Source organism: Octodon degus, unplaced genomic scaffold (genome assembly GCF_000260255.1).
Source record: "Octodon degus isolate 3935 unplaced genomic scaffold, OctDeg1.0 scaffold00164, whole genome shotgun sequence".
NCBI lineage: Eukaryota > Metazoa > Chordata > Mammalia > Rodentia > Octodontidae > Octodon > Octodon degus.
This window is the reverse complement of record NW_004524740.1, coordinates 1536405-1548513: the sequence shown is the minus strand read 5'-3', so window position 1 is coordinate 1548513 and position 12109 is coordinate 1536405. Positions and strand designations below refer to the sequence as shown.

The 12109-nt window shown below is 42.8% G+C and overlaps 1 protein-coding gene across 10 annotated transcripts in view; it reads right to left on the bottom strand.

Annotated features, from left to right (window-relative positions):
- Nucleotides 1-3627: 3627 nt before the first annotated feature.
- Nucleotides 3628-12109, bottom strand: part of Synrg (synergin gamma) — a 78789-nt gene continuing 70307 nt past the window's right edge. For 7 of the 10 annotated variants that reach the window (XM_023703116.1, XM_023703119.1, XM_023703120.1 and 4 more), the window contains 3 exons: nt 6551-6661; nt 6203-6238; nt 3628-4645 (listed from right to left, as the gene is read on the bottom strand). In XM_023703116.1, coding sequence (XP_023558884.1) covers nt 4514-4645; nt 6203-6238; nt 6551-6661 — 279 coding nt within the window. In that variant the 3' untranslated portion in view covers nt 3628-4513. The remainder of the gene's footprint in view (nt 4646-6202; nt 6239-6550; nt 6662-12109) is intronic. The other 3 variants (XM_023703117.1, XM_004642999.2, XM_004642998.2) reach the window with 1 other exon arrangement.

The window sequence follows — 12109 nt, the reverse complement described above, 5'->3', positions numbered from 1 at the left end:
TTTCTTTGAGAAATAAGAGGAGCACAGAAGAGGACATGAAACATTCTGAGCACAAGATCAAAAATTAAAATGGTCCAGGGAGACCACAGCTCCACCAAGAGGCCAAGATTTAGGTCTCCGTCTCTGAACAAGAGCCCCAAAATAATCGTACTTACAAGGACAAAACAATTGGTGACAGATATTGCTGGTGGGAGTTAAGTAAAGTTTCCTGTAGAAATCATGGCAGATCCCACCATCAGGCTCTAATTCAGTGCTTTCAGCACTTAGGAAGCCTGGCTCCTAGGTGCTTTGGCCCTTGTTCATCCTTATGACCTGCATCCATGTGAAATCGTAACCCTGAAAGCCCGAAAGATTAGTAGCATAACTCTCTTCTACACTCATATTTTCTGTTTCAGAAGTATAACAAGTGGTTACTTCAGAACAAACCTGAAAATACTTTAAAGGTTAGACTTTATGTGTGAACACATCAGTCAGGGCCACTGTTTATTAAAATGTAAACAAATGGAAAAAGCCACAGCACTTTTTAAAATACAGGACCAAACTTCACACTACACAGAAGACAACACAGTTCATTATGGAGCCACAGCACTCGCTAGTTAATACAGCCACAGCTACAAACTGAGATGTCCCAAGAGAATGCTTTAAAACCATTTACATTATGTTCACATCAACACAAAGAATGAAACTAAGTCAAGCTTTGTTATGATAGAAAAATATTTGTAACGTTTTCAACTGGGAGTCATTTCACTTACTAAGCTTTATTTCCTTGGCTTAACCTTGTAAGAAGTCCTTTTGATACTACTTGGTACACACTTTCCTAAAGAAATATGCAACTTAAACATAAACACACACAGGCTAGTACACTTTGCCCTGCATTCTGACATTTGCTGGCATGGCCCACAGCAGGCTATAATGTTCTCTTTTGAATGCCAAATGATTTTGAAAATGTCCCCAATCTCTTAATTGTTCTCAAAGGAAGGAATCTGACCTATAAGGTGGTAAGTGGAATTTTCATAATGGTTTCCAATATAGAGCAAACATTTCAAATTTTTATAACATGCAGCCCTTACACCTTCATAAAAACTTTTTTTTTTTTTGGTACCGGGGATTGAACTCAGGACCCAGTGCTTGCCAGGCAAGCACTTATTCTACTGAGCCATCTCCCTGGCCCTAAAAACTTAAGAACATGCTAATTTGTTTTTGTTTTTTGAGACAGGGTCTCAATATGTAGTTCAAAATGGCCTTGAACTCATTATGTAGCCCAGGCTGGCCCTGCATGCCTGATGAGGCTCCTTCCTCAGCCTCCCAAGTGCTTGCATTACAGGTGTGTGCAACCATGCCTGGCAAGAACACACTAATTAGATAGGAAAGTAGAGGATATCTTTAAACAAAGTCCCCTCCCCCAATCACAAGCTATATATATATATATATATATATATATATATATATATACACACACACACACACAAAATAACAGTTTAAAATATGTAGTCTATGTGAAATTGGCTATACAAGAAGCATGGGTAATAATCTTGTCTACCTTGTACCTGTTGTATCTCAAGCATGTCCATACAAAGATTAAATTACACACTAAGCTATAGGAATTGAAAAGGCAAAACAACACCTAAAAAGAAAAGTACTTATTAATCGCCATTCAAGCAGTGGGGTGAAGCTGCCTGACACAATAGGCAGCATAGAAATAAGTAACCTTGGTTACTGTTTCCAAGGACACTGGGCTCTTGGCTGACAAGAGCTGAGGTGAAGCTGAATGCAGTGCTGAGTTGTTTTAATAAAGGCATAGAAAGAAAATCAGCCCAGTGGCATTTCCATACTCCCCAAATCCTCGTCAGTGGTACCTAAGCATCTCAAGTATTAAACAAATACTAAAATTAACAAGTACTTTTCATAGCAAAAAAAAAAAATTTTTTTTATTATGTCTACTAAATTTTCCTTTGGCGCCTCCCAAAGAGTGACTAAACCTATCGTACTTGGTGTCGATAACTGTGATTATACTCAGGGATTTTTCTTAGGCATTCTAGAATAAATCTAGGAATAAAGCTAATCTAGTTAACAGGTGCTTAAAAAAATGTCATTGACATAGGCCAGTGCCGGTGAACGTATGGCACTCCTGCAGCAGGCAGCAGGCTATTTGTTATCACTGAAAGTTCCAACAATTTCGCCATCCTTGATAGGGATGGCAGTGACTGAATGACAGCCCATGTAGTATTTCTCAAAACTGCTGTAGTAATATCAAGTTTACCAAGCTGGGAAGTGTTCTTGCTCGTCCTATGCTGTCATCTTTGGAAATGGAGAGGTTGCTACAAAGAGATCACATTCCATGGCCTTTCCAGATGCTTTTTTGAGATAGTGTCACTGCACCTTGAACTGGCTGTAGCCCGTTCCAGCCTTGAACTTACGTGATCTTCCTGCTTCCTGAGTGCTGCCATGCTTGGCTCCCTTTCCAGATTCTGTTCAGAAAAGTGCCACATTTGATGGACTTGATGGAATTCACGAGACGTCTCAAAAAGCTGCTTGTTAGAGGATGAAACGCTGGGGCTGTGCAGGATGAAGCGGCCCCTGGTGGTGGTATTAACAAGCCGCTACTCCAGGTAGTAATTGAGTCAGCTGTCCCAGTCGTTAATAGCTGCAGTTGGTGTCATCTGGTGCAAAAAAGAACACTGACATTCTTTTCTTGTCTTCCCTTCCTTCCTTTCTTCCTTCTCTCTTCCTTCCTCCCTGCCTCCCCTTTCTCTTTTTCTTTTCTTTCTTTAGACAGGGTCTCACTGCAGTTCAGACTGGCCTTGAACTCCCAGTGATCCTCCTGCTCAGTCTTTCGAGTGCTCAGGCGTGTCCTGCCAGTTGGTATAAAAGCACCTATTTCACCAGTGCTTCTTCTGTGTTCTGTTGCACAGCACGGTCATTCAGAAGTCACATCAATAGCTGTTTAAAACAGTCTTAAACTTTCTTAGAGAAAATGTGAAAGGTGTAAGGACAACATAGAATTCTCTCAAGTTTTGTTCCCAAAGGAGAAAGGAATTATGTAAAAGCAGCACTTAGATGAAAATCAGCCTTTTCAGTTTTCAAGTACAACCTAAATCCGTGTCAGAGAGCCCAAGTCACAGAGTGAGTCATAAGCTTCGCAGTCTCTTCAGAAAGCACAGAACCAAGTTTGAAGAAACATTTGCCCTAGACCAGCCTATTCTTCCTCAGAAATAATAGCCCTTAGCCATGTAGCTTTTGTTCCCCTAATTTTCTGCATTCAGTTTAAATGTTAAAGAAAAATTCCTACACCAGAGTCCATGAGCCTTTTCCTTTTAAAATGGAATACTGCTGTGGAAATGATTCCTTCCTGCTTCTGTGGTGTGTATCTCTACCCTAAATACACACAGGTCCACTGTTCCGCTGCCTGGCTAGAGCACACCTCCCCGTGTTAGTTTTCTGGTCTCAGGGATGCTGTGAGGTCAGGCAGTACTGGCTCATATGCAGTCATCTTTGGATATGGAGAGGCTGGTGCAAAGAGCTCGTGTTTTGTGACACTTCCAGATTTGTTTTTTAAGACAGGGTCCCACTGTGCCTTGAACTGCCTGTAGCCCAGGCTGACCTTGAACTCATGTGATCTTCCTGCCTCAGCTTCCCAAGTGCTGGAATTATAGGCGTGCACCACCATGCCTGGCTCCCTTCCCAGATTTTATTTAGAAAAATGCCATGCTTCATACTAGCCTTTGTGCAAAATAAAACAGGCTTTCAGCAAGAGCTCCAAAGGATATTTACCCCAGTGCACAGGTTTTAGGCCTCTGTCAAATGGATGTTCTCCACAGCAAAGAGCCCAGGAATGTTTCCGGAGAAGACATACATGTCTTCTTGAGAGTTGACATTTCACAAGAAAGGAAGAGGAGTAGAGAAGCAAAGATGGTAACTCTTTGTCTGCCATTGTCTAATGGAGATGAGCAGAGATTTTTCTAAGGCAGAGAATCAGGTTAACCACAATTTTCCCTTTTTATTCAAGTCAGATCTTTACAAACTAATGCAGAGAAATGCAGTCGACTTCACAGGACCATGTGCTCCAGATATAAGCAAACACTGGCTTGCCACAGTTTTCCCAATTCCAGTCCTATACCAATAACTTATTTTTCTTTAAATGTCCATTCTTCACAGCTTCAGTATTGTAGCAGCACATTCTTTCATAAAGAAAACTGTGGTCCAGATTTAAAGACACCCGAAGAGAACTAGAGATGAGTGGGCAAACTTCTGACGGCATAAGCTGTTTGAGAAGTGCAATTTTACCTCAAATCCCACAGGCAGGCAGCGGGACCAAGAGCTCACAGGCTGCCTGTGGGAGCCGCTGGGATGCTCCACTGGGGTTTTCTGCTCTGCCTCGTGGGGAATTCTTCACATACTCATAGAGGTAAACTCGCAGTACTCACATCCTGTTTTTATTGGTTCCTGTCACCTCAAGGTGAGCGACAGAAAAAAAAACAAAAACAAAACAGTTGATGCTTCATGGAGGAGCTTTTCAGAGCAAATCGGGCAGGATGAGGCCGGGAGGCTTTGGTTCAACACAATTGATCCAGAAGTTGGCGCAGCTGGCGTGGTACTGGTGCCCTCCGTATGCCAGCTTGAAACTGTCTGTTTCTGAGTTGAATGCCTGCCAGAAATAGAGATATAGGACAAGTCAGGCTTTTTCTGCATCTAAGAGCTGTTCAGCAGCCAACACATACACTTCTCCAGGTGTCACAGGGCTGAGGCCCAAGTGGCACACACAAAAGCTAGCAAGCAGCAGTCGGAATTCAACTGAAGAAGTTTCTTTACTGCTAATGAGAGGTATAGATATCATTATCCTTCAACCTAGTTTTAGCAAAAGGCCAAATTGTTCAAAGAAAAGGCAGGCAGAGGTTATGGGGAGGGAAGAGAAATCCTAAGATGGGGGAAAAGTGAGCCAAGGGCTACAGGTAATTGCTATCCCTTGGTGTGCTGGATGTCCCCCGTGAAGACTGCCATCTGCTGGAACGTGGGCCCATTAAACTGTGACTGATTACAGTACTATCATGACAGAAAAATTATCAGAGTTAGGAAACACTTGACAACAACTCTCAGTGTCTAACGCCACTGGAAGCTGATGACAGACAGCAGCCCCTCTACTCTGCAGTTTCGGTTATGCGCAAGAAACCAGTCTGGCAATATCAACACTTTGTCATCACTCTTTCATGAGAGACTATCTTCATATCAATCTTATTGTGGTCTACTGCCATACTGTATTTTACTACTGCACCCAATTTATAAGTTAAGCTGTATCATAGCTATTTAGGTACAGGAAAAAAATAGCAAATATAGAGTTCAGCACTATCCATGGTTTCAACATCAGCTGTGGGTCTTGGAGTGTATTTGCTGTGTCTGGGGAGATAGCTCAGCAGTCTAAGTGCCTGCCTGGCAAGCGCAAGGACCAGGGTTTGATACCCGGTACCACATGCCGTATCAGCCCCGCGTTGAGCCAGCCACTGAAACTGGGTGTGGTGGCACACACTTGTAATTTCAGCACTCGGGAGGCTAAGACAGAACAATCACTACGAGTCCAAGCTTCATAGCAAAACCCTGTACCAAATAAAGAAAAGAAAAAAAAAAAGAGAAGACTACTGTCATTAAAAAGTCCCAACAGCTTTGTGGCTCATAAAAAATAGGCATTAAATACTTTAGAATGATTTTCAGATCACTTCGACCATGTCCTGGGATTAGTTTTTTTTTTTTTTTTTTTTTTAATCTTGAGATGGGGTCTCTCTAAAGCTGGATTCAAATCTGGGATACTCCTATACTTTGGCCTCAGCCTCCCAGAGTACTGGGGTTATAGGTATATGCTACCATGCTCAGTTTAAATGATTTGTTTTTGTTGGTTAAGGGCTAAATCCTGAAGCTCCCTGATTTCATTCTGCGTGTCATTCCAACTTCCAGTGTTCCAGAAGTTGTTGACTGTGTTACCCTGAGAACTGCAGAGAAAGACAACGATGACACCCAAAGCCAAATGTGAGACACAAACATGCACACGAAACAGCAGAGATCCACACAGACATGTTAGTGAAATAAATCAAACATCATGGGAACAAAAGGCTTTATGATCGCAACGGTCCTGGAGGGCAACAGAATCATCCATTTCCCTTCCACGCTCAAAATTAAGATGGAGACACTAAGATAATGTGCAACTGGTTCATACTTTTTTAGGATGTTCTTCTGCAGGCTTCTCTTCTTTCTGAAATAATGTTGAAACCATAAGGTCAAAAAAGTTCCCAGAATAGGACCTCTTGCCTCTAAATAAATCCTCACAGCTTTAACCTTTCCAAGGCCCCACTGCACACAGAACGTTGCAGGCAGATCCTGTGCTTATCAGCAAGGAAGGAGCAGAGTCCATTCACTTAACAGCGCCCCCCACTGCCCTTGGGGAAGACTGTCTATTTCTACTTCATCTTTCAGGATTTTTAAAAATTTCTACCTGTAGTCAGTGACAGGACTGTATGTGGTTGTCCCTCATGCCGCCATATGCAGGGGAAGGCCTGTGACTTACCCGGCTCCTGGAGTCCACGTTTAAGAGGCACACACCACAAGCAAGCTCCTGAGCATTTTTAATCCCAGGCCGCAGCATACAAGAGGAAAAATCCAGTGAATTTTCATCTGGCTGTGAGGATGAGAAGAGAATGGATAAGAACCCAGCAACTTCAAAGGCTATGTGCTTCCCCCCGGGCACTCATCCCTAGTAGAATCAGCAGCAAACTAAGTGAGGTCTCTCGTGCTACAAATGCAACAGTTTAATTTTCCAAACATCCACTGAGTTCCTGCTATAGTGGAACTGCCAGAGAATCCAGCATGATAAACATATTCACTGTCTTCTGAAAACTCAGGTCTCGAGTGGGAGTCAGGGGGCACTGGGAAAGTCAATGCCATGAGTACTTAAAAGTACTGGGTGCTGGGTCACGTGTGATGGGCATTTAGCCCAACCTGACAGGGAAGGTGCCAGTCAGCAGAGAAAGCCCCATAGAACTGAGAATCCTCCTGGCCGGGTGCTGATGGAATGTGCAAGGTGAGGGGGCTGCGGCCAGGTGAGGTAGGAGCAGAAGGGCATTAGATGTACAACAACCAGCACAGAACAAAGTCCTCTTGAGAAAAGTCTAGGTAATGGGAAGAAATCTAGGGGATGGAAACCAAGTTTATGAAAGGAAGGAGTTGGGGGAAGATGAGGCTTAGTTCACGCAGGACCTCGACAGGAATGTTAGGAGCTGGGTCTCTCCTAGAAGTCACTAAGTGTCCAACTGGATTGTGGCAAGGTCAGGTTGTTTTGTGGACAGACCCCTCTCATTGCAGTGCAGGCCATGGACATTCCCAAAGGATGGTCTCAGAAGACCACTGCAGCAATCCTGGGGACACTGACAATAAGAACTAAGGTGACAATAGTATGGAACAGAGGAGGAGGGATACATGAGAAAGCTATTAAAATGGTAGAATCAACAGGACTGGTGGCCTACTAGATGTGAAGGGACAGGCGTGAGCAAAGGAAAGATCCATCTTCGTAAAGCCCATGTAGGGGACCAGGCCAGGGGATGGAGGATGGGGGAGAAGAGTAGTTTGGCACAAGCTGGTGATGCCATGGGACAGCTAAGGCCAGGGGCTCCGTGTGCAGGTGCCTGGATGTTCAGCACCAGTGCTGAGATCTGAAAGTCAGCAGCTAGACAAAGTAAAACGACAGCCAAGTCTTACTTGTGTCAACTGGCATGCTGAGCTCTTCAAGGCATTACGTGATTTATTCCTGAGCAAACCTATGCAATGCAGACCATGTTGTATAAAGACAGAAGCGTAGGCCTCAATTTTGGGAGGCTGTTTCTTTAAGGTTAAGTATGAGGGCTAGAGAGAGAGCTTGGCAGCATAAGCACCTGCTTGGCAAGTGGCAGGTCCTGAGTCTGATTCCTGCTACCACAAAAACAAACAAAATGACAAACAAACAAGAAACACCCCCCAAAAACCCACAAACAGTTTAAATACGAGCTTCCAACTCGCCCACAGATACTTATCCAAGAAAATGAAAATATAGGCCAAAAATATTTTTTTAAATACAAAACTATTCATGGAATTTTATCCAAGCTAGCCAAAACTGGAACTAGCACAAATGTCTATTAAGAAGAAAATAAACCATGATGTATCAGTACAAATTATTACTCAGCAATAAAAGATCAAACTGATATAACAACATGGAAAAGCTTTTAAAAACACGATGCTAAGTGGAAGATACCAGACACAAGAACACATACATTGACATAATTTCATTTATATCCAGCACTAGAACAAGCAAATCTAAAGTGACAGAAATCAGGTCAGTGGTTGCTCTGCAATCAGACCAGGGCTTGGCTAGGGAAGGGCAAGAGCGGACTTCAGGGAGTGAGGAGAAAATTCCACGAAGCAGCCAGGTTATGTGGCTCTATTTGTGAAAACAGCCAACAGGGCCAAGGCCCTGGGTTCAGTCCCCACTACTACAAAACCAGAATATAAACTGAGCCAAATAAATGCTTAAGATCTGTATATTTCTTTCTTTCCTCACTCTGTCTCTTTGTCTGTCTGTCTCTGTCTCTCTCTATGTATTGGATGGGATCAATTCTAACACTCAGGATGCTAAAGCAGGAGAACTGTTGCAAGTTTGAGGCCAGCCTGAACTACACAGCAAGAAGCTGTCTTTAAAAAAAAAAAAAAAAAAATCAGGCCTGTTTAGGCAGACGCAGGGGCCGGGGTTCCACCCCACGCCTGCTGTGCTGCCCCACCTCCAGGGTGTGCTGAGATAGTGAATGAGACTGAGCGTGGTGGTGTGTGCCTGTGATCCCAGCGCTTGGCTGAAAACAGGAGGATCACTACAAGTCCCATCTGTGTAGTAAGACCCTGTACTAAAAATACATTTTAAAAAATCAGAGTTGTTGGTTTTATTTTTTTAAAATGCATATCCCTTCTTTCCTCCATCCCAGTTGTTCTTTCCTTTTGAGCAATTTCTTTCCCTTTCACAGTATCTATTGTACCTTTCAGATTTTACTTACTTTTGCAGATTCTCACACTAGGGAGACAATATGTTACCACATGTGAGTGTGATTTCTTTTCTTTTCTCTCTTTTTTTTTTTTAGAACTGGGGATTGGACTCAGGACCTAGTGCTTGCTAGGCAAGCACTTATTCAACTGAGCCATATCCCCAGCCCGAGTTTGATTTATTTCACTTATGAGTATGGTCTCTAGTTGCTTCCATATACCTATAAAAGCCTCAAATTTATCTTTCTTTATAGCTGAGTAATACTCCATTGTATAAAAATACATTTTTTAAGTCTATTTCTCAGTTGATAAGCATTTGGGTTGCTTCCGAGATTTAACTATGGCAAACTGTGCGGCTAAAAAGTGGGTGCACATATATTACTGTATGATACTTCTAATTTTTCTGAGAAAATACTCAGAAGGGGAAAAACTGGATCAAATGGAACCTCTAATCCTAGATATTTGAGGAATCTCCCACTGATTTCTGCAGTGATTTTACCAGTCTACACTCCCACTAACAGTGGAGAAGGGCTCAAACAAGAGTAGTTCTGACATGAATGTTGATAGATTTTTTTTTTTTTTTTTCCCTGAGATAAGGTCTTGCTGCACAGTTGAGGCTGGCCTGGGACTCACAGCCATCCTCTTGCCTTAGCCTCCTGAGGGTTGGGATTATAGACATGCACCACCACATCCAGTGGTTGATGTTTTCATGTTAAAATAAGACTAAAAAAAGTAAAGCCATATTAATATGCTGAGCTGCAAAAAGCTCAGGCCAACAACTCCTGACATTGCTAGTCCTATGGATAACCCACTACTATTATGGACTACTGGACTATATTGGATTACTTTGCTGAATTCACACACCTATGATATTTAAATGGCAATGGAATCCCCATCTCTGACAAAACTAAATAAAAAAAGGGGAGACAAATGAAGGACCATTTTGTACCTGTATATACAAAATAGGCTAGATATACAGCTACTTTCTCTTAATTCAGTGAGAACAAAGATTTGTACTAATAGTGTTTGGACAGGATATCATGTCTGCATCTTGTACTATGAATAACCACTATGAAGACAACAGTATGCAATGTATTAATTATTGAAACTGTCCTACTAATCGGTTTTGAAACTGTCTCATTGCTATTTTTTCTCAATACAATTAATAAAAAAATAAGACTAAAATAAAGACATTCATTTGTCAAAGACTTAACTTTCTTGCTGCATACTGGGAAACATCTTAACTTTCATGTTACTCACAATACAGTGGCTACAGATATAGCAGACTTTGAAATTTAATCTGCATCATTAACATTTCCCCCATTACTATCTTAAATTCAAACAGCAAAATAAATCAAGCCCCAATCTGAAGCATCCTGCTGACATCAGACTTGTAATGTAATGTCCCTGAGCACAGCTGGGAAGGCATCTCCTCATATGAGTGTCAGACAGATACAATAGCCCAGGACATGGGTGTCCAGCCTTTTGGCCCTCCTGTGCAAGGAATTGTTTGGGCTGCATATAAAATATGTGATATAACTGTTAGTAGTAAAAATTCCATTTGTAATACTGCAAGTAATCTTATAACACAGGCCCACATTTAATAATTACATAGGAAAGCTCACATGTCCACACACTAACAATGAACACCTGCTCCCCAGGCGCACGTGCAGGCAGGCTGAGGCACAGGATCAGTAGGCGCTGCTTTTTTACTTGCTAAGCTGCACAGACAGTCTTGTGGGGCCACAGAGCTGTCCAGGGCCACAGGAGGTCTTTGTGCTAACAATACTTGTGTAGGCTGAAAAGCTGTCCTTGCTTGTCAAACACTGTTCTGGGTTTTGCACTAAAGAAATTCTTCTATTCGGAGCAAAGATAGGTAAATGCCCTATGATAGACATAAATAATTCCTAAAGCAAGATGTTAGTAAAATAAATGGAAAGCTTTGAGTATTTAGTTAGTGGTAGTGGTGACAACCTAGGGAGCACCATGGCACATGCCCAGCCCTGCCCCTCCTTTGAAATCATGAGACAGGGTCTCGCTAAATTGCTTAGATGTCCTTAAACTTGTGATCCTCCTACCTCAGCCTCTAAAATAGTTGGGATTACTATCACGCCAGGATGCTGTTCTTTTTCTAAATTGTTTGATACAGGGTCTCACTATGCACTTCAGACTCATAGTGATCCTCCTGTCTCAGCCTCCCCAGCATTGGATTACAGGCATGCATGCACCACCACGCCCAGGGTTCTGGGCTGGCATAGCACATGGTACTAGGGATCAAACTCGGATCCTTGGGCTTGCCAGGAAGGTGCTTATGACCCCAAGCTATCTTCCCCAGCTCCAGGCTGTTTTTATTTATTTATTTTTTAAAAATTTTTATTTGTGTGTGTGTGTGTGTGGCCAGCTCAGCCCACCAGGGGGCGGGGCTGGCTGGCATGTGGTGCTGGGGGATTGAACCGCGGTCCCTGTGCTTTGCTAAGTTTGTTCTAAGTAGGTGCTTTAGACCACTGAGCCATCTCACCAGCCCTCCAGGCTGTTTTTAATATATTTTTTAAACTATATATTTATGTAATTTAATTTTAAAAATCAGTTGTGTTCAAGAACTGGCTTACCAAAGTCCTGAACATTTAAAAATTAGCCAGTGAGAAGTGGATCCAGCACACCACTGCAACAAAAGGAAATCTTCGGTGAGACCTGGAAGTTGAGGGATTTTTCTTAAAGGGCCTATGTCTTCTCCACAGTGGAAAACGAGATACTCGCTTGTCTGTCATAGTAGCCTCAAGAAACTCACAGGACAGCAAAATGACCAGGAGATCACCTCCACTGGCACAGGAGGTCAAGGAGGGGTGTGAAAGGGGGAAGGTGAGCTGACCCAGGCTGTGTCTGGCCTGAGGAGGAGTGTGAGCGAAGGGCATGGGTAATAAAGGCATGTGCCATGGGGCCTAAGCAAGAGGAAAAGGAGATGAAGACAGAAAGGGCTGACAGGAACAAAGTAAAAGGGTCAAACAGGTTTCCTGTGTTGAGCACCAGAAACAAGAGTGGTGGCACTCGTGTGAGGGGAGTGGAGACT